Below are 23,596 nucleotides of genomic sequence, written 5' to 3'. Positions count from 1 at the left end.
CCTGATTCACGAAGGCACCAGCACTCAGCATGCTTCAGGGAACAGTACATCAAGCCCAGGCATGCTTATCGACAGATGAGGTCCCATCAGGGGAAGGGACAAGTTGCATCAGCTTACCAGCGATGACCCCTGATGCCAGTGTTGCAACAACTGGTGTCTGCCTCTTACTCACTTTTGCCAGAAAATTGAACAGTAAACCATCTCGTGCCATTGCAAACAGAACTCTGGGTAAAGGGAACATAGACCCCAACAAGCTAAAAAGAAAAAGGTCAAAGTTCAAATAAAAACATATTCAGTGCAATGTACTTGTAATGGATACATTAAGCAAATGTAGAATTGCCAAAGTCAACGGTCATGTCACTTTTATATCTTTCATGAGTTTTTTTTGCGCATTATTGTACATAACGTTAATACAGAGAATAAAACTTTCTCTATCTGATCCTGATTAACAATTTTGCTTAACCTATAATTTAGAAGACTAAGTTCCAATGCAAAATACAAATGATTTCTCTTCCCACATTAGTTATCTTCAAGGGTTTACACACAAATGACAATTTTTGGTCGTATTTGTAATGTTGAACTTTAGGTTGCTGATAGTGGGCTGAGATGAGCAACTGAGATACCTGACTGTTTGTTTGCTAATGTTGGCAACCTCTTCAGAGGTCTGTGGGGCTAATATCAGTCAACTTTGATGGTATGATACTTTTAGTCACCACTTGCTGATACCTTAAGTGGGTATAATTCAACCAGTGTTGCAGTATGATTTCCATAGATGCATCTGGTAGTACAGGAAAAACTTCAATCATATCCTTAACCTTTGTCAGAACTTGATCACAAAGGCATATGGCATTAGCAGCAGCTTTCTCAGGAACTGAATTTATATGCTTGATTGGAGGTACAACAGCTCTTGCTACCTTTAAATTGCCACTTAATACATAAAATGAGGAGATGCCATCATGCAATATTGAGAAAGGTTCAGCAAAGGCCACAATGTTAAGATATTCTTTATAATAATGCCATGTGTGAAAAATCTTGAGGACATACTTGGGAGGCCTTTTCTTGATTCTCAAAGGGACCTGTGGTGAATTCTCTCAGTAATGTCACAGGAACAACAGCAGATAAAATTTAAGCAAGGCTGAATGAGCTTCTTTGGAGTTGCACTGAAACATTAAATATGAGAGTTCACATTTCAAAAGATGGGGAATTTGGTGATTTTTGCACATTTGTAACTGGATATTAGAAGCAGTCAAATTCTTTTGGTCCTAATTTTTAAACAAAATTGCAATCCCAGTTGGATTGAGAATACTTATAACAAATGAAGAGGAATTTAAGAATGCAGTTTTCCCAAACATCAAACTTAAATATCAAAAATGTTGATGGGTTAGGTGGATGGACCTTTTAGCTCCAAAAATATGTAGATAAAATTAATGAACAGTTGCTGATAGAAATTCCAGAGGAAGAAGCATCATACAAATCAATTGATACTGCACTCGAAGGCTGGTGATGCTACAAAATACTCTGACGAGTTTCTTAAATATCTGATAATATCAGGCAAACCTCATGAAAATTTATTGTTTAAAGTGTGTGCTCCAATTACAGTATCCTGTTAAGAAACCTTGAAGTCCCTATATTATGCAAGATTAGTAAGTAAGAAAATACTACCTCATGCTTTGAAGCTATACTCATAACATGAAAATACAATAATGAAAATATCTTTATTTTGACAATTCCAATCACCCCAACCTACTCTTTTCAGTTTAGGAATTACAATTTATCATCAAAGAAGATGTTGCAATTTCAATCAAAATAGCACAAGGTCAAAGCCTCACAGTGGCATGGATCATCGGAAATTCCCACAGTTTTCATATGGTCAGTTCTATGAGGAAGGTTCAAGAGTAAGATCAATAAGAAAACTTTATGTTGGTTCAAGAAGGAAGACATTTAACACTGAAAATGGAGACAATGACACTGAAAATGTACAGTGATAGCATAGATATTGGCTTTGACTCAGTATAACAAACATTGAGGAAATAGATTTTGATCTTGATGATTTTGAGAGTGACTCTGAAGATGTGGAGAATGATTATCAAACATCAAACTAGATTTGGCAATGAAACTAAACCTGTTACAAAAATTAATTTTTAATTAAATAATCTTGAGTATTATATGTTTGTGCTGAAAATGTGTTGCTGGAAAAGTGCAGCAGGTCAGGCAGCATCCAGGGAACAGGAGAATCGACGTTTCGGGCATAAGCTCTTCTTCAGGAAGGGTTTATGCCTGAAACATCGATTCACCTGTTCCCTGGATGCTGCCTGACCTGCTGCGCTTTTCCAGCAACACATTTTCAGCTCTGATCTCCAGCATCTGCAGACCTCATTTTCTCCTATTATATGTTTGTATCAGTTTAGGTATTTGTGTTCATATTTGTGGGGGTAAAATTGTCAAATAAAATAATTATGTGAAATAAGTTAAATGAATTGTTGATTATATCTGTCAGATGAAAGCACTATTTCAAATAAATTATTTCATAGAAACATTTTGTGGCCTGATTTTTGGTTTTAGTCCATATCCATTTAGTCCATATGCCTGTATGGTAAACATCTCAAATAATTACTTCATTAAAAAACATTTTCTTAATCTTGATTTTTAACTTTTGTTTCTCAGACTTAGGTCAGAAAGCCCAGCTTCTTAACTTATATATTTGGAAGCTACTGAATAGTGTGCATCCAAATTTGTTTTTGTTTTCTTGGCTGTCAGGTTACCTTGTATGCAGCATAGATAAGCAAAACTGTTTTTTTACAGCCAGTTCAGTCAATTTTAATCCCATTTTGGTCATAGATAGAGGCATACAGCACACATCACACCCTTTGGTCCAACTCATCCATGCCGACTAAATTTCCAAACTAGTCTCACTTGCGAGCGTTTGGTCCTTATCCCTGTAAACTTTTCCTGTTCATATACCTGTCTAAATGTGTTTAGAATGTCAGAATTGAACCATCTTCCATGTTAAAATGGTGGCCCTCAGGTCCGTAAATTTTTCTCCTCTCACCTTAAAAATATTCCCGCTAGTTTTGAACTCCGTCACCGTGGGGAAAAGATGTTGCTATTCACCTTATCTATGCCCCTCCTGATTTAATAAATCTCTATAAGGTCACTCCTCAACCTCCTACACTCCAGTGAAAAATATCCAAGCCTATGTAGCCTCTCCTTATAACTAAAATCCTCCAGTCCTGACAATATCATGGCAAATCTTTTCTGAACATTTTTCCTTTAGCAGGGTGACCAGAAGGTACATAGTACTCCAAAAGAAAAACACCATCAACCTGGGTTGAATATAAACCTTGGTCTGAGGTGACAAATCTCCACTTGCTTCACCCGGGTTCTTAAAGGTAAAACATACAGAATAAATACCTCCTTTCAAACCAGATTAGATCTTTATAATAGATAGTTTATTTTACTGTGCACTAGTCATGAACATCAGAGCAACTGGAGCAAAAGACTGGATCTAATCTCACAGTTATCAAATTGCATTCTCTGCTGGATGATTTTAAAGCAGTGATTGGTTTGGAAACCAGTAGAGAGATGCTAATATCACCGTTGAGTTAAAGGACCATTGTACAGCCTGTTTCGCTGGTTCCTGATCTGCTAGTGGCCACCCCATTGTGTTTTCAATCTGTTTAATTTGAATCGTGGCCAATGTTTTATATTGAGGATGTTTCATCAAACTGGAAAAAGGGGGAAGGGTAGGGTCAAATAAAAGGAAGACTGGAGATGATGTAGCAAGTAAGAACATTAGGTGACAAAAGTGCAATGCAAAAAGGGATGAAAGTGATACAAAAGAAGAAGCATAATGGATCCATAAGATGTCCATGCAATAGCAAGTGCTGCTGTAGAAACAAAATGACAACAGCTATGATTGGAAATTGCTGAACCCAGCACTGAGTCCAGAAGGCTCAAAAAATGAGATCCTTTTCCTTGAACTTCTACTGAGTTTAATTAAAATAATGTGGGAGCCCATGAACAGATAGAGATCAGAGTGCCAGTGGCAAAGAAAATGAGAATGAGAGTCTTAATTTAACTCAGCAAAGAATTAACACACTGACCATGTGACAATTTTGTTCTACATTTGCTTATTTCAGATAAAATCCATCTTTACTTTCCTTCTTCCATCCATCCATCCATAAAATCTCACCTGCAACCACACCTGATGACATTGTAGCAATAGCTGGCGTCTTCGTCTTAGAATTGATGTGGGCTAAAACTTTGAAAAGCAACCCATCTTCAGCCATAGCATAGATTACACGGGGCATGGGGAAAATGGAACCAAGCAGACTGAATGAAGAGCAAAGACATGCAGAACGTCGCAAGTCAGAGTCACAGCTAGTACGCAGTATATTAATGAAAAATTAACATTCACTTTAGGACTCTACATAATCTCTCAAATTCTCCTTTAACAGTGAGGAGTGGTTTATGTAATCCATGAAATTCTTATCTCCCTAAATTAAATTACAATTATTTAATAATTAATGCAGAAGAGTATTATAACATCAAAATATGGCATGTTGAATTCCACAATGATCCTTTTTTTTTGTATTCATTCACAGGATGTAGACATTGCTGGGTAAGGCTAGGCCATCATTTATTACCCATCCTTAATCACATCCAGGCCACAATGGCAGTTTCCTCCCCAAAAGGACATTCATGAACCAGATGTGGTTTTCCGCCAGTAATGGTCACCATTAGACACTTAATTCCAGATTTTTATTTAATTTAAAATTCCATCATTTGCTACGGTTGGATTCAAACCCAGGTCCCCAGTACATTACCTGGGTCTCTGGATTAACAGTGCAGTGACAATACCACTGGGTCATGCTTCCCTTGTGGGTAACATGCTCCCTCATCCATTTCTCAGACATTCCAAACAACAGATTCCAATTTCATTGCCAGCCTATATCAGGCTAAGTGATCTCAACTGCTATTCTAAAATAGCCTTAATATTCTTGTCTATGCTATGGGGAAGGCAAGGGTGGTACATATATCAATTGATATCAGGGCACAACATAATTCTGTTAGGATGTGATGATGCCTTTGCAGGATAAATTAATATGCAGCACTTGTGTCTAGACTTGTACATAATAATTGCTTAGGCAAAATGTTGGTGGCTTCCAGTCTGTTTGGGCTCATATTTTGTAAAGGTCTCAAGTTTCATGAGATGACAGCAAAAGCCAAGGAATTAAACCAACATTATTGAATTAATTTCTTCCAGTATAGTTTCAGCTGAATGCCAGGAGAAATAGTTACAGCTACTATTACCATTTCTTCAGCTATTCCAACAAAGTTGTGGTTGGAAATCAAGAGACACTGCCTAACAGTACTACTCCTCTCAGTTTATGATATTAATCTGTTGGGTGGATCAGAAATGCAATATTGTTTAGAGTACACTAATCTGGGAAATAAACAAACATTCTCCTAGGACATTTTTTTTAACCTTTAGTGAATAAAAGATTAAAGAAACAAAAATGAAATTTTTATCATGATGTGTCTTCACCAATGCTAGCTGTATGGTTCCAGGGAAACTCCGTCCATGTTAATGCAATTCAGAACTATGACTTTTCCATGACTTTATTTAACATTAAATTTCTAAGTTTACTGTAATAAACACTTGAGTATGTTTGACAAACTTTAGGTGGCCAAATATGATTAATATTTGCTCAAACAGGCAACAGTTATGTAGAGTCCTACAGTGTAATCACTTAATTATTATTCACTTGATTTGATTTGATTCAATTCAGCTGTAGAGGTAGAGAAATGTAGTACACGGCATGCTAAGAAATTTTGGAAATTGCCTTTAATGATTTCACAAACATTTTATCTGCAAGGTTTCCACAAAATGTCAAAAAAATGCAACTGGTATCATATAAAATTAATGGTACAGTGGTAGATTTTATCTTTCACTGACAGACTATCAACTCAGCCTTGGTGGAAAGCTACCAATTACACCTACCACTTCATTTTCTTTGCCACTGAAGTCAAAGGATTAGAAAACCAGGCAGCGGGCATATAATGGAAGTTCAAACCACAACCCCTAATTTATGGCAGCAAAAATTTAAAGCATGCCCAGAATATTTTGAACATCACTACTGAATAGCCATACCCCAGGATAACAATTGAAAACTTAAGGCTCCCTCAAAGCCATTGCCTTAACATGATGAATACCCCCTAGAAGTTCTCCTGCACATTCACTATTCCCAAACCTCTGGGACTGCAGTAATCTGGTGGGGATGGCCTGTGCCACACAGAAAGTGTCACTGATCCTGTTAACCTGCTTCATGTTGTGACTGAACAGTGATCTACCAGATGATCCCCATACTCCAGGCTTCAAAATGCATAATGAGGAGTGTGTTTAAGAGTTGAGAAAATTACTCCACCAAGGCTGGATCATGTCATTTCAATAGCTGGCTATAAGCCCTCAGACCTCTGTTTCAACACTGAAAAGAAAGGTGAATACTGGTGGCAGCCTTACTTCTTACAAGAAATATATTTCTGTTGTAAGATCAACTCTCCATGAAGCATTGCCTAAAGTGGCTCATATGTGTCTCAGCAGCCCATCTGGCATGGGGTTCAACTGGAATCTGGTCCGCTTTTAATTTACCAATTTACATGGCATTCTTACAGAAAGGGGAAGTTGAGTAGAACCAGAAACTTTGGACAGTTGCAAAGTTATTCTAATAGAGATAGGACTATAACCTGAAATGAAAGTGCAGTAGTTAGTGACTACATGAAACATGTATTGCAGCAGTGGATGCAGAAAGAAATAGAATGAAAGATCTGATTGGGACAAAGAGGTGGCCTTGCAAATATGGTCATGGGATCATAGAGATTTTGGAGTAGAAAATGGATAGGTTTAGTGAAGGTAGGAGGTTTGTTAGATCAAATTTATCTAAATATAATGCTGAGGCAATAAAGAATGCCAGCTATCATGGTGGCAGAGGCCATAGAAGGTTGGAACAAGATAAAATGTTCTAATAGAACTACAATTAAATTAAAACTTTAAAGATATTCTCTTTCTTCATTAAACAATCATCCCAACTAATGGTGATCAACTATGAAACAACTCAATATTATGTAAAACATGTCCTACATTAAGATCATTCAGTTGGAAGAGGGCATCAGAACGAAAATTCTGCATCTAATGTGTGCTTTTTAGGATAGTACAAGATAAATTTTTCCAATTCCTCTGTTCAGAAATAAAACTGATTATTTTTTCATACCTTGTTGATAATGCACAGAGAGATCCCACTGCCACCAGGTATTTTGCAGGACCCCAGCCAACATATTCAAAGGCAACAGGAAGTGGACTTCTTGCATCCAGTAGGTAATAAGGCATCATGAGGGTCAGAGCTGCTGAAACTCCAAAGTATGCCAAGAAGCAAACCAAAAGTGAAGTTACAATCCCAATGGGAATAGCTTTTTGAGGATTTTTCACCTCTTCACCTGGAATGGCAAAGAATATCATATGGCTCAAATGCAAACAATTAGTTTGGTAAGTTGAGTTTTGTTAGGTAAGTTGGCGATAGAAAAAGGAGACCCAGGAAATTCCTCAGAATTGTTCCTGCTCTGTTTTACTGAAAGGTTAATTTCTGGTCTCAATCAGACAAATCATAGATTGCAAATTATGGTTTAGGGCTGGATTTTCAAGGTTAAGATATAGTTATAGTTTATCCAGCTTACCCCTGGTTACTGATGTGACTGTTTAAAAGGCCCTAATATAATAGGCCCAAGTATTATGATATTTGGAACATAAATTAATAGTCAATATAATTAGATTAGATTACAGTTGGAAACAGGCCCTTCAGCCCAACAAGTCCACACCAACCCTCTGAAGAGTAACCCACCCAGACTCATTTCCCTCTGACTAATGCACCTAACACTACGGGCAATTTAGCATGGCCAATTCACCTGACCTGCACATCTTTTGTGACTGTGGGAGAAAACCGGAGCACCCGGAGTAAACCCACACAGACACAGCGAGAATGTACAAACTCCACACAGACAGTCGCCCGAGGCTGGAATCAAACCTGGGACCCTGGTGTTGTGAGGCAGCAGTGCTAACCACTGAGCCACTGTGCCACCCTGAATTCAATTCATGTTGGGATGTATTTATTTTACATAACTATATTCAAAATGAATAAAGTAGACATAAATTATTAAATGGGGCACTTGTTGGTGTAGAGGTAACACAGAAGAAAGTTCTGAGGGCATACATTTGCACTGTAACAAAAAACAGAATTACATGCAGATCTTAAATTGTAAGACAGATTGTAGTGATACACTCCAGAATTTAAACTACTTCAACATTAAAATTACATGAATTTTCATCATAATTTAAAGAATCAAAATTAAAATATATTTTCATGTTCTTTGATAGTCAAAAATTTAAAACTGAAAGTTTCTGAGAAACATACTTATGCTGTCTCAACTAGTACTTAATGGATGCTGACTTAAAACAAAATCACCATAAATTTAAATGTGGGTGTCAGATCTCTCGGTGGGTGAGCATGTTCAGTTACAGTGACCATAACTGCTTCACCTTTACCATAGCTATGGAGACGGATGGGAACGTATTTAATTGGGGGAGGGGAAATTATACTGCTCTTAGACAAGAGCTGTGGAGTATAAATTGGGAACAATTGTTCTATGGGAAATGCATAACAGAAATGTGGAGGCTGTTTAAGGAGCACTTGTTGTGAGTGTTGGATAACTTTGTCCCACTGAGACAGGCAAAGGATGATAAAGCGAAGGAGCCTTGGATGACAAGAGCAGAGGAGCTTCTTGTCAAAAGGAAGAAGGAAGCTTACTTAAGGTTGAGGAAGCAAAGATCTGACACAACTTTATAGGATTACAGGGTAGCTAGGAAAGAACTCAAAGAGACTGAGGAAAGCTAGGAGGGAGCACAAAAAAGCCTTGGTGGGAAGGATTAGGGAAAACCCAACATTGTTCTACACATACGTGAGGAATAAGAGAATGATCAGAGAGAGGGTAGGGCTGATCAGGGATAGTGGAGGGAACTTGTGCCTGGAGTCTGAAGAGGTAGGGGAGGCCCTGAATGAATCTTTTGCTTCACTATTCATTAGCGAGAGGGACCTTGTTGACAGTGAGAACACCATGGACGAAGTTAGTAGGCTTGAACAGATTGATATTAAGGAAGTGGATATGCTGGAACTTCTGGGAAGCATCAAGGTAGTTAAGTCCCCAGGCCAGATCAGGTCAATCCAAGGTTACTACAGGAAGTGAGGAATGAGATTGCTGCGCCTCTGGTGATAATCTTTGCATCCTCACTCTCCATTGGAGTAGTACCGGCTGATTGGAGGGGGGCAAATGTTGTTCCTCTGTTCAAGAAAGGGAATAAGGAAATTCCTGGGAATTACAGACCTTACATCTTACATCTGTGGTAAGCAAGGTACTGGAAAGGATTCTGAGAGCTAGGATTTATGACTATTTGGAAAAACATAGTTTGATTAAAGCTAGTCAGCATGACTTTGTGAGGGGTAGATCATGCCTCACAAGCCTTGTTTAGTTCTTTGAGGATGTGACGAGACAAGATGACGAAGGTTGGGCAGTGGATGTGATGTACATGGATCTCAGAAAGGCATTTGATAAGGTTCCCCACGGTAGGCTCATTCGGAAAGGTATGAGGTATGGGATACAGGGACACTTTGCTGTCTGGATACAGAATTGACTGGCCAAAAGAAGACAGCGAGTGGTAGTGGATGGAAAGTATTCCACTGGAGGTTGGTGACCAGTGGTGTCCTGCAAGGATCTGTTCTTGGGCCTCTGCTCTTAGTAGTTTTTATAAATGACTTCGATGAAGAAGTGGAAGGGTGTGTTAGTATGTTTGCCGATGATACAAAGGTCGGTGGTGTTGTAGATAGTGTTGAGGGCTATAGTAGGCTACAACAAGACACTGACAGGATACAGAGCTGGGCTGAAAGGGGCAGATGGAGTTCAACCTGGATAAATGCAAAGTGAGTCATTTTGGAAGGTCAAATTTGAATGCTGAATACAGGGTTAAACACAGGATTCTTCGCAGTGTGGAAGAACAGCAGGATCTTGGGTTCCACATATGTAGATCCCTCAAAGTTGCCACCCAAGTTGTTAAGAAGGCATATGGTGTTTTGGTTTTCATTAACGGGGGATTGAGTTTAAGAGTCACGAGGTTTTGCTGCAGCTCTACAAAGCTCTGGCTAGACCACACTTGGAATACTGTGTCCAATTCTGGTCGCCTCATTATAGAAAGGATGGAGATGCTTTTGAGAGGGTGCAGAAGAGATTTACCAGGATGCTGCCTGGATTGGAGGGCTTGTTTTACGAAGAGAGGCTGAGTGAGCTAGGGCTTTTCACACTAGAGAGAAGGAAGAATGAGGTGACCTGATAGAGGTACACAAGGTAATGAGGTATTGAGCAGTGCTCCGATAGCTAGTGCTTCCAAATAAACCTGTTGGACTATAACCTGGTGTTGTGTGATTTTTAACTTTGTACACCCCAGTCTAACACTGGCATCTCCAAATCATGGTAATGAGAGGCATAGATAGAGTAGATAGCCAGAGACTTTTCACCAGGGCAGAAATAGCCGTCAGGAGGGGTGATAATTTTAAGGTGATTGGAGGAAGGCAAAGGGGAGATGTCAGAGATAGGTTCTTTATGCAGAGAGTGGTGGATGCATGGAGTGCACTGCCAGCGGTAACAGTAGAGTCAGAGACATTAGGGACATTTAAGCGACTGCTGGACTAGCACATGGGCAACAGTAAATTGAGGGATGTGTAGGTTGATCTTAGCTTAAGATAAATGCTCGGCACAACATCATGGGCTGAAGGGCCTGTACTGTGCTGTACTGTTCTATGTTCCAAAGCATTTAGTTCTGTAACACCAAATACATTCATCTTAATAAACACGAAAATTAACAAATTATTCAAAGTTTGTGAGAAGATTTGTAGCTCGGGTGCTCGTTGCTGTGGTTCTGTTCGCCGAGCTGGTCTGGAAATTTAACTGCACACAGAAGATCAATTCAATGGGACTGAATGTGAAATTGTGATTACATATAGCCCTGAATTGTACAGGATATTTGGGGATCATTTTGAGGGGAAATTGAACACCCCCAGTAGCAAGCCATTCTCAAAGGGAGCACAGATTAGAGAAGCATGGATATAGTGTTACAGTCTGATGCATCCTCATTTTGGGTAAGTTTCTACACTAGAGTGCACGTGCACAAGAGCACTACAAATGATAGGTTTTCCTGTCTGACCTATTAACTAAATAATGCAGTGATTAATATAAGCATGATCCTTACCTGTAGTAGCAATACAGTCAAATCCAACAAATGCATAAAAGCAGGTAGCAGCACCAGCTAATGTTCCAGCTATTCCATATGGTGTGAAACCACCTATACCATAATTACTGGTGATATTCTCTGAAGATGACAGATTGCTATAAGACAAAGTGAAGAGGCAAAAATGGTACATTATACTTACAGAACACATCCAACTTTCAGCTACTCATAAAACAACAATTTAAAAAGAAAATTTCAAGATATTATAGTTAGCAAACTTCATGGATATAATGAACATTTTTATTCGTTTTAGGATACAGCAGGATTAGTGAGATTGCTTCTGAAGTACCACCACACTGAAACAGCTACTAATGAATTTAAAGGACCCCGTACCCAAAGCCAGTAGAATGAATGTTATATACAAAATACCCTGCAGGGACTGCAACAAACATTACATTGGACAAATGGGCAGGAAGCTAGCCACCAGGATACATGAGCATCAACCAGCCACCAAAAGATATGACTAACTATCATTAGTATCCACAAACAAAGAGGGACACCAGTTTAATGGGGACAATACATCCATCCTGGGACAGGCTAAACAAAGACGTGTGCAGGAATCCCTAGAGGCTTGGCATTCAAACCAGAACTCCATTAACAAACATATAGATTTAGATCACATTTACCAACCTCTCAGAAACAGAACCGAAATGATATCACCTACCACAACAAACCAAGACACATAAATAGCAAGTGGGACAGAACACCAATGCTTCACCAGAGACTCACTGATGATGTCACCTAGCACCTGAGAACAGGCCTACCAGCTAGGCGAGCAAAGTTACAATCTGAAGTGCTGTGGAGAAAGTGAGGACTGCAGATGCTGGAGATCAGAGCTGAAAAATGTGTTGCTGGAAAAGCGCAGCAGGTCAGGCAGCATCAAAGGAGGAGAATCGATGTTTTGGGCATAAGCCCTTCTTCAGGAAAATGAAGAAGGGCTTATGCCCGAAACGTCGATTCTCCTGCTCTTTTGATGCTGCCTGACCTGCTGCGCTTTTCCACCAATCTGAAGTGCTGTGTAAAGTACTGGTCACCATACTTATGGAACAACGCTAATGTGTTGGAAACAGTTCAGAGAAGGTTTCCTCGACTGGTGTCTAGAATGAGTGGATTGCCTTATGAGGAAAGGTTAGACAGGCCTGTATCCTCTGGGATTTAGAAGTGTCAAAGGTTACTCACTTCAGCCATGTAAGATCCCTAACCAGGTGGATGTCAAAAGGATGTTTCCTCTTGTGAAAGAATCTAGAAATAGGGGTTATAATTTAAAGATAAGGGGCACCTATTCAAAACAGAGATGGGGAAACTGTTTTTCTCTTCAGATGGTTGTGAGTCTTTGAAATTCATTTCCTTAAAAGGCAGTGAATGCCAAATCATTAAATATATTTAAGACTAATAAAGAGAGATTCTGAATTAGTAAGGGGATGAAAGATTATTGGGGTTATGCAGAAATGTAGGATTGAGGTTAAAAAGAGATCAGTTGTGACCTTACGATTGGTGGACCAGGCTTGAAGGGCTGAGCGACCTACTCTTGTTCCTTCTTAGTATTTTTGTGTGTTTATAACATACAAAATGGTGAGGCCATAACAGAATTGCATTGTAACTGTACATAGTTAAACTTCCAATTAAGGCAAATCAATATATTTTATTGGTAATTTTCAAAATTCTGGCATGTGAAACTGTTACTATGGGTGAGATGAGTTAACCAGGTGGCAGTCTAAATATTGTCACCACTGGGATCAACTTCTGAAATCACGTCCTCCCTCCTTAGATGGCAGGATGACTTTCTCATCATCAGGTGAAGAGAAATCTATAAATATGCATCTGCATCTCATTAATTCACTCCTGCCAAACTGAGGTACTTGATACTTCAGAAACTCAACTGTATAAATCTTGTGACGCTGATCTTTGGCCTCAACTCTGAAATACGTAGAAAGCTTTGGCTGCCTCTACTGGAACTTGTTAATGGTCCTCATCTTTGCTTTCACTGTAAAGTTTACAATTGCAGTAAGTTCCTCCACAGGACTAAGGTGCAATGTGTAGAAACAGCAAAAGATCAATGTGAAGGGAGGGTACATGTCACTGTAGGGTACAGTACTGCATCAATATGTTATGTGATGCATTTGCTAACAGCTAATGTGGCAAACAAACTGCACATTTATGTAGAACATGGTGATATGTGAAATGAAAAGAGGAGGCATATTTAATGGGGTAAAGGTGGACTCCAGTCAGTGAGTACTGCGACAGTCAATACAGGGAGGGTTGGTCTAGTGCAAATCTGGGGATTGAGTGGTGAGGCAAGCTTGTTGCTAGGCAGTTGTGAGTTGCTAATTAAGGGGTATATAGTTTTTAAATGCCTTTTTATTGGCATAACTTACCTTATTAACATTCAGCTTTCTATTTTGCCAAAAATGCCAAACACTCTCGACAGTGAGAAATCTCAACATGGAAATCAGGCTGGTGACCTCAGCTAAGCAAATCTCAGGTCATATTCTATTTACACCAGCCGCATCCATGGACATGCTGAAATTCCCCACTAGAAGAGCAGTACCTAACATATTGGTGGCAGAACCATGAAACCTTCAGGATAATGCCTGAAATAGGCATTAAGCTGCTTCATAGCAAATGGTTCCCTTTACAAACTTTACTGTAACTGGAATGAGCTAGGTTTTGGGCGGCACGGTGGCACAGTGGTTAGCCCTGCTGCTTCACAGCGCCAGAGACCCGGGTTCAATACCCACCTCAGGCGACTGACTGTGTGGAGTTTGCACGTTCTCCCCGTGTCTGCGTGGGTTTCCTCCGGGTGCTCCGGTTTCCTCCCACAGTCCAAAGATGTGCAGGTCAGGTGAATTGGCCATGCTAAATTGCCCGTAGTGTTAGGTAAGGGGTAAATGTAGGGGCATGGGTGGGTTGCGCTTCGGTGGGGCGGTGTGGACTTGTTGGGCCGAAGGGCCTGTTTCCACACTGTAAGTAATCTAAAACTTCCCTTTGACAGTTACGTGCTGAGACCTGCTCTATATCAGTTAGGTCAAGATAATCCTGACTTCATGTGATCTAATGAGAGATCTTTAAAGAGGTCAATAGAAGCCCCAAGAAAAAGTTAAAACTTTTTAATAATTTCCACCTGAATTTATGACTGAGAGGAGCAGGAGCATTCCTCTTCACTCCAGAGTATTCCAGACGCTATTGTAGATCCTTCTTCAACTTACCCCCCTCTTTCCCAATAGCTTCGCATCTTCCCACCAATTCACTACATCCCTCCCAATGTATTCCTTCCAGAACCCACCAAGAATGCAAGCAGAGTTGCAGCCAGACCAACTATACCCTCATTAAATCGTTGATCCTTCCCAGGCCAACTCACTGACGGCATATTGCTCAGACCCTGAGGCCAGTTTTGGATTAACCTCAGGCCTCTGACTTCTTTTTCCCCCAAAATGTACTTTTTAGATTAGGTTAGATTACTTACAGTGTGGAAACATGCCCTTCGGCCCAACAAGTCTACACCGACCCTCCGAAGAGCAAACCACCCATAACCATTCCCCTACATTTACACCATCACCTAACACTACGGGCAATTTAGCATGGCCAATTCACCTAACCTTAACATTTTTTGGACTGTGGGAAGAAACCGGAGCACCCGGAGGAAACCCACGCAGACACGGGGAGATTGTGCAAACTCCACACAGACAGTCGCCTGAGGCGCGAATTGAACGCGGATCTCTGGTGCTGTGATTTGTAGTGTTAATTTTTTATTACAATTAAAATTGGACTTCAGTGAATGTAGAGGGGAGAGAGTGTGTTGCTGGAAAAGCACAGCAGGTCAGGCAGCATCCGAGGAGCAGGTGAATCAATGTTTCAGACATAAGCCCTTCATCAGGAATGAGTCTTGTGGGTTGGGACTGACAGATAAGTGGGGGTGGGGGTGGGGGGGGGGGGGGGGGGGGGGGGGGGGGGGGGGAGGGTGGGGCGTGATTGGAGGGAGGTAGCTGGGAAAGCGATAGGTGGATGAAGGTGAGGGAGAAAGTGATAGGTCAGAGGGGCAGAGGGGGGAGTGATGGACAGGTCCAGAGGGTGGTGCTGAGTTGGAGGCTTGGGATTGGGATAATGTGGGGGGAGGGGAAATGAGGAAGCTGTTGAAATTCACATTTAACCCGTATGGTTGCAGGGTCTCAAGGCGGAATATGAGGCGTTTCTCCTCCAGGCATCAGGTGGTAACGGTTTGGCAGTGGAGGAGGCCCAGGACCTGCACATCCTTGACGGACTCCAAACCAAAGGGGGTAGCCATGGGCACCCATATGGGACCCAGATATGCCTGCCTGCTTGTCGGATATGTGTAATAGACCATTATCCGCAGTTACACCGGCACTAACCCCACCTGTTCCTCTGCTACATTGATGACTATATCAGCGTTGCCTCGTGCTCCCATGAGGATGTTGAACAGTTCATCAACTTTACCAACACCTTCCACCCCAACCTCAAAATCATCTGGACCATCTCGGCAACCTCCCTCCTCTTCCTGGACTCTCCATCACAGTCTCTGGCGACCGACTAACCACAGACATATACTACAAGCCCACCGACTCCCTTGCTACCTAGACTACACCTCCTCCCACCCTACCTCCTGTAAAAACGCCATCTCTTATTCCCAATTCCTCCGCCTCTGCCGCATCTGTTCCCAGATGACCAATTCCACCTCAGAAAGTCCCTGATGGCCTCCTTCTTCCAAGATCACAACTTCCCTTCCCACGTAGTTGGCGATGCCCTCCAGCACATCTCTTCCACTTCACACACCAACATCCTTGAACCCCACCCATCCCAATACAACAAGGACAAACCCTGCCCCACCTTGTCCTCACCTTCCATCCCACCAACCTCTGCATACAACGCATCATCCTCCGCCACCTCTAAATGGACCCCGCCACCAGAGATATATTTTCCCCCCGACACCTATCAATGTTCCGAAAGGATCATTCCTTCTGCAACTCCCTTGTCAGGTCCACACCCCCACCAGCCTACACCCCACTCCAGGCACCTTTCCCTGCCACCACAGGAAGCGCAAAACCTGCGCCCACACCACTCCCCTCACCTCCGTCCAAGGCCCCAAGGGATCCTTCCACATCGTCAGAAATTCACCTGTACCTCTACCAATGTCATCTATTACATCCATTGCACCCGGTGTGGTCTCCTCTACATCGAGGAGACAGGATGCCTTCTTGTGGATCATTTCAGAGAACATCTCTGGGACACCCGCACCCACCAACCCCACTGCCCTGTCACTGAACACTTCAACTTCCCCTCCCACTCCATCAAGGACATGCAGGTCCTGGGCCTCCTCCACCACCAAACCGTTACCACCTGATGCCTGGAGGAGGAACGCCTCATATTCCGCCTTGCGACCCTGCAACCACAAGGGATAAATGTGGATTTCAACAGCTTCTTCATTTCCCCTCCCCCCACATTATCCCAATCCCAAGCCTCCAACTCGGCACCATCCTCACTGCCCCCTCTGGTAACCTATCACCTTCTCTCTCACCTTCATCCACCAACTGCTTTCCCAGCTACCTCCCCAAACACCCCCACCCCCACACCCCCATGTATCTCTCAATCCTGATGCACAAGTCTCATTCATGATGAAGGGCTTATGCCTGAAATGTAGATTCTCCTGCTCCTCGGATGCTGCCTGACCTGCTGTGTTTTTCCAGCACTACACTCTTGACTCTGATCTCTAGCATCTGCAGTCCTCATTTTCTCCTCCTTTAGTGAATATACAATAGCTTAATTTCTTTCCATTCAATGTGAGACACACTGTAACATACTTGTAACTAATATGATAATTTCAATACACATTCAAGTACATGACATTGCCCAAAGGGTTTTACACATTTTCCATTCCCTCACTGTAATATGGCAGATGTAGTCTAGGCTAAACAAGCTAAATGCAGGAAGGATACTCCCAAAGACTGGGAAGTCCAGAAATAGGGACCACAAACTGAAAATACTGGGTAGTTACATTAAGAATAATAGAAACTCCTTTACCAAGAGAGTGGTGAGCCTGTGGAATTCAATGCCAAAGAAAAACAATTGAGGCTAAAACAATTAATGTTGTTGTGGTTCTGTTCGCCGAGCTGGAAGTTTTTGTTGCAAACGTTTCGTCCCCTGGCTAGGCGACATCATCAGTGCTTGGGAGCCTCCTGCGAAGCGCTTCTTTGATGTTTCCTCCGGTGTTTATAGTGGTCTGTCCCTGCCGCTTCCGGTTGTCAGTTTCAGCTGTCCGCTGTAGTGGTTGGTATATTGGGTCCAGGTCGATGTGTTTGTTGATGGAGTTTGTGGATGAATGCCATGCCTCTAGGAATTCCCTGGCTGTTCTCTGTCTGGCTTGCCCTATGATAGTAGTGTTGTCCCAGTCGAATTCATGTTGCTTGTTGTCTGCGTGTGTGGCTACTAAGGATAGCTGGTCGTGTCGTTTCGTGGCTAGTTGATGTTCATGTATGCAGATTGTTAGCTGTCTTCCTGTTTGTCCTATATAGTGTTTAGTGCAGTCCTTGCATGGTATTTTGTACACTACATTCGTCTTGCTCATTTTGGGTATCGGGTCCTTCGTTCTGGTGAGTTGTTGTCTGAGCGTGGCTGTTGGTTTGTGTGCCAACCCAAACTCTGGGTCAGATATGTCGATGACACGTTTGTAATCATTAAAAACACGGAAATAGAAAAAACACACCGGATCATCAACGCCACACTCACAGGAATCCGATTCACGAGAGAAGAAGAAAAGGATAGCCAACTCCCATTCCTAGACGTGATGGTACAGAGAACACCAGACGGAGAATTCACTACAAGAGTATACAGGAAAGCCACACACACAGACCAAGTCCTAAACTATGTAAGTAACCACCCCAACACACACAAACGAAGCTGCATCAGGACACTATTCAAAAGGGCCACAACACACTGCAGTACACCAGGACTGCAAAAAGAAGAGGAACACCTATACAAGGTATTCGCCAAAAACGGATACCCGCGCAACTTCATCAGCAGATGCCTAAGAGAAAGACCACGGAACGAGGACATACCACAACCAAAAGGACTAGCCACACTACCATACATCAGGAGCATCTCGGAACTGACTGCCAGACTACTGCAACCCCTAGGACTCATAACGGCACACAAACCAACAGCCACGCTCAGACAACAACTCACCAGAACGAAGGACCCGATACCCAACATGAGCAAGACGAATGTAGTGTACAAAATACCATGCAAGGACTGCACTAAACACTATATAGGACAAACAGGAAGACAGCTAACAATCCGCATACATGAACATCAACTAGCCACGAAACGACACGACCAGCTATCCTTAGTAGCCACACACGCAGACAACAAGCAACATGAATTCGACTGGGACAACACTACTATCATAGGGCAAGCCAGACAGAGAACAGCCAGGGAATTCCTAGAGGCATGGCATTCATCCACAAACTCCATCAACACACACATCAACCTGGACCCAATATACCAACCATTCCAGCGGACAGCTGAAACTGACAACCGGAAGCGGCAGGGACAGGCCACTATAAACACCGGAGGAAACATCAAAGAAGCGCTTCGCAGGAGGCTCCCAAGCACTGATGATGTCGCCTAGCCAGGGGACGAAACGTTTGCAACAAAAACTTCCAGCTCGGCGAACAGAACCACAACAACGAGCACCCGAGCTACAAATCTTCGCACAAACTTTGAACAATTAATGTCTTTATGATGCAATTAAATATCATTCTTGGAGCTAAAGGCATCAAAAGGATATAAGAGAAAACAGTTGGTTGATCAGCCATGATTATAATGAGTGGCAAAGTAGGCTCAAATGGTCAAAAGGCTTATTCCTGCTCCCATTTTCTATGTTTCTATGGTCATTGGACAGTGTTCTCCCCTCTCAGAGCTTTTTCAGTAATTGCCTTGAGTTTCAGTCTGAAACACTTCATCATTTCAACTCTCTGGACCAGAAGATCAATATACTATGGGCAGACGAAAGTTTGTCTTCCACCAAGTTGATGTTCCTCCAAAAGCAGGTGATGTTTGTCTCAGAATGCATACCTGGAGAAGTCTCTACAGCACATGTTAGTTACTTATGTTAGTTTTTTTAGGGGCTTTTTTCTCAGAGTATTTCTTTTTCATACACTTACTGACCTTTTTTTGGAAACATGAGAAATAAGACCATAAGACACAGGAGCAGAAATTAGGCTGTTTAGTCCCTTGAGTGCTCATGGCTGATAAGTTTTTCAACCCTATTCTCCCGCTTTCTCCCTGTAATCCTTGATCCCCTGATACTCAAGAATCTATCTCTGTCTTAAATATACTCAATGACCTGGCCTCCACAATCTTCTGTGGCAGTGAATTACATAGATTCACCACTCTCTGGCTGAAGAAGTTTCTCCTTATCTCCATTCTAATACATCCTCCCCTTACTCTAAGGCTGTGCCCTCAGGTCCTAGTCTCTCCTACCAGTGAAAACATCTTCCCAACATCCACTCTATCTAGGCCATTCAGTATTCTGTATGTTTCAATTAGATCCCCCCTCATCCTTCTAAACTCCATTGAGTATAGACCCATAGTCCGCAGACATTCCTCATACGTTAAGCTTTTCGTTCCTGGGACAATTCTCATGAGCCTCCCCTGAACACACTCCAGGGTCAGTACATCCTTTCTGACGTATGGGGCTCAAAACTGTGCACAATATTCCAAAAATAGTCTGACAAGAGCCTTATAGAGCCTCAGAAGTACATCCCTGCTTTTATATTCAAGTCCTCTCAAAATAAGTACCAACATTGCATTTGCTTTCCTAACTAATGACTCAACCTGCAAGTTCACCTTGAAATAATCCAGGACTAGAACTCCCAAGCGTCGTTGCATTTCAGACTTCTGAATTTTCTCCCCATATGGAACACATGCCTCTATTCTTTCTACCAAAATACATGACTCAATACTATCTGTCTCTCTATGTACCTTTGTATTGTTTACAAACTTAGCCTTTAGTGCCTTGGCTGGATTTGTTTATTTTGTCCTGAGATGAGGGGTGATGTAGTAGGATTTTCAACCTATAAATGGGACATGTAACCATTTCCTCCATTTCTCTGGAGCGTCTATCATTTTCTCATCTAAACTAAAGCATGTCAGACAGGTCCCTTCAAAATCCTCCCCCTTGAAAAGATGAAAATAGCAGCAATAGGGAGCAAACATTCCATCAAGATGAGTTCAGGCAAAGACACGGAATATACTTGTCAACACCTCATGATCATCAGGACAAGTGGATCAAAACCTCACTTTAATCAATGGTCTGGAACATTTGTGGATCAGGATCAGTCTGATTAGACAATGATGGAACATTTAATGTTGCACCCTCCAACACTGAATGAGTAAGATGCAACCTAAGTGGGAAGAAAGAATTCCAGCAGAATGTGCAGTTGATAATGGTGAATGTGTATCTGTTTGTACCAGAACATTACCAACCATTGTTGGCAGATAAATAAAACAATTCAGTAGAAGCTTTCAGTATCTCCACACTCCTTTATTTACTGTATACAGCACTGACAGCTGTGCAACTATAGAACATGTAGGGACAGAATCTTATTGGGGTCTGAGCAATGTGAACTATGGCAAAATTTGTGACAGAGTCAGACAAGAAAGTCTGGTGAGGCTGATCTTGACATTAGGAGTACTTCACAACATCTTTTATGCATTTGCTGAATGACAATGCGAATTTCTAATTAGGTTGTGGTGAGTTGCCAATTAAGGAGATTATTGCTTGTTAAATGCCTTGTTATTAGCTCAATCCATCTCATTAATATAAAACAAAGAACTGTGGATGCTGGAAATCTGAAACAAAAATAGAAAGTGCTGGAGAAACTGAGAGGTCTGACAGCATTCATGGACAGAAATCAGAGTTAATGTTTCGAGTCCAGTAACCTTTCCAAATAGTGCTGGACTAGCAAAACAAAGAACAAAGAAAATTACAGCACTGGAACAGGCCCTTTGGCCCACGAGCCTGCACCAATCCAAATCCTCTATCTAAACCGGTCGCCTATTTTCCAAGGACCTGTATCCCTCTGCTTCCTGCCCATTTATGTATCTGTCTAGATACATTTTAAATGATGTTATTGTGCCCGCCTCTAACACTTCTGCTGGCAACACATTCCAGGCACCTACTACCCTCTGCAGAAAGAACTTTCCACGGAGATCTCCTTTCAACTTTTCCCCTCTCACTTGTGATCCCTAGTGATTGAGTCCCCCATTTTATGAAAAAGCTTCTTGCTATCCACCCTGTCTATACCACTCATGGTTTTGTAGATCTCAATCAGGTCCCTCCTCAACCTCTGTCTTTCTAATGAAAATAATCCTAACCTACTCAACCTCTTTTCATAGTTAGCACCCTTCCTACCAGGAAAATTCCTGGTGAACCTCCTTTGCACCCTCCCCAAAGCATCCATATCCTTTTGGTAATGTACTGGAATACGCAGTATTCCAAATGTAGCTGAACCAAAGTCCTGCCGTATTAGTATTCAGCTTTCTACCTCACGAAATGTGCTAAACATGCTAAATGTCAGAAATTCCTCTTATGGAAATCAGAGTGAGTACCTGGGGACTTTAGCTTGCCACTTGCTCTGATGAGCCTCCATGTTGCTCTAAACTAAACTGCATCTCAGGGCCCAATTTGCATGCACGAACCACATGCATCCCTCATCAAATGGACATTATATATATCAGATACACCAATGCCTCATAACCTTCATGGGATCTCTCTCACCTACTTAGCAAGCACATAATTGCATTACAAAGTGAACTGGCAGCTGGCACTGAAAGGTGGCTGCAGGCCCACTTATGTCAGTACAGGCTGGTTATTGTGCATGTGATGTATTGTCATGCTAGCAGGTAATCCAACAGTAATAGTATGCCTGAATACTCCTGTGATGTTGGTAACAAGAAGCTCTCCTTTTGAAAATGACAACAATGCAGAATTGCTCTGAGGATACACTGCTTGGGGTCTTGCCCTCTGTGAGGGCAAAACCTGGAGCTTCATGAGGAAGATGCTAAGACTAAAATATCCATTTACTGTATTTTCCTTTACTGTTCTCACAGATTAGTTGAAAGCAAATGAAGCCCAGTCAACTCAGTACTTCTTATAATTGTTTTACCGAATAGGAACTGGTTACAGAAGACCTTAGAGACAACTGCAGGAACAACAGCAAGTCCCACAGCCTGCAGAGGGAGAAGGAGCAGGTCAAGAGACATCATGATGATGCAGAGCCCTTGTGCAAAACTAGAGCTACTGGCTTAGGTGCAGCTTTCTGCAAATGAAACATAGAAATGAGGAGCAGCAGTAGACCATTTGGTCCTTCAATCCTGCTTCCCCATTCAATATGATTATGGATGATAGAGGTATTCCAACACAATATTCCTGCTTTCTCAACATACCTCTTGATGCCTTTAAAATCTAAAAATGTATCTATATCTTTCTTCAATATATTTAGTAATTTAGTCCCCACCATCTTCTGTGGTTGAGAATTCCACAGCTTTACTACATTTTGAGTGGAGATGTTTTGAATTTTAGTCCTGAATGATATACTTCACACCCTCAGACTGTCCTCCCTGGTTCTTGATTCCTCAACCAGGAAAAACGTCCTCCTTGCATTGAGTCTGTCTAGTCCTATTATCAGGTTTAAGCCTAAGGAATCTCTGCTGCCCTCCCTTTATGGGACATTTATCCTTTCTTAGATAGGGAGATCAAAATTGTATGGAATACACCAAGTGTGGTCTCACTAAGGTTCTGTACAACTGCAGTAAAAGTCCTCTACTTCTGAACTCAAAACCTCTTGCAAAGATTGTCAATAAACCACTTGTCTTCCTAATTGCTTGCTGCACCAGCCTCTCTACTTTCAAGGACACCCAAATTCCTTATATATCACCATTTACATACAATATATCACCATTCATAATAATGCTCTGCCTTTCTGTTTTTCACAAAGTGTATAATTTCACATTTAGACACATTTTACTGTACCTGCCACTTGCTCACTCACACGACATACCACCTTGCATCCTCCTCAGTCCCAACCAATTTTCTGTCATCAGCAAACTTGGAAGTGTTGCATTTGGTTCCCTTGTCCAGGTAATATATAGTGTGAACATCTGGGGACCCAAACACTGGTCCTAGCACTACCCCAC

At 41.8% G+C, this 23,596-nt stretch overlaps 1 protein-coding gene across 3 annotated transcripts in view; it reads right to left on the bottom strand.

Moving 5' to 3' along the window:
- The window catches only part of LOC122549889 (cationic amino acid transporter 2), a 165,533-nt gene that overhangs the window by 41,755 nt on the left and 100,182 nt on the right, over positions 1 to 23,596 (bottom strand). For 2 of the 3 annotated variants that reach the window (XM_043690093.2, XM_087988467.1), the window contains exons 5-7: positions 11,348 to 11,484; positions 7,272 to 7,494; positions 4,193 to 4,332 (exon numbers count right to left, since the gene is read on the bottom strand). In XM_043690093.2, the coding sequence (XP_043546028.1) occupies positions 4,193 to 4,332; positions 7,272 to 7,494; positions 11,348 to 11,484 (500 nt within the window). Of the gene's footprint in view, positions 1 to 117; positions 255 to 4,192; positions 4,333 to 7,271; positions 7,495 to 11,347; positions 11,485 to 23,596 lie in introns of all 3 variants that reach the window. The other variant, XM_087988470.1, reaches the window with a different exon arrangement.

The sequence above is a fragment of the Chiloscyllium plagiosum genome, unplaced genomic scaffold (assembly GCF_037043375.1).
Source record: "Chiloscyllium plagiosum isolate Xiang-an unplaced genomic scaffold, Cpla_swu_hap1 HiC_scaffold_1, whole genome shotgun sequence".
NCBI classification, from domain to species: Eukaryota; Metazoa; Chordata; class Chondrichthyes; order Orectolobiformes; family Hemiscylliidae; genus Chiloscyllium; species Chiloscyllium plagiosum.
The sequence above is the reverse complement of the archived record's forward strand: the minus strand, read 5'-3'. Positions and strand labels throughout refer to the sequence as shown.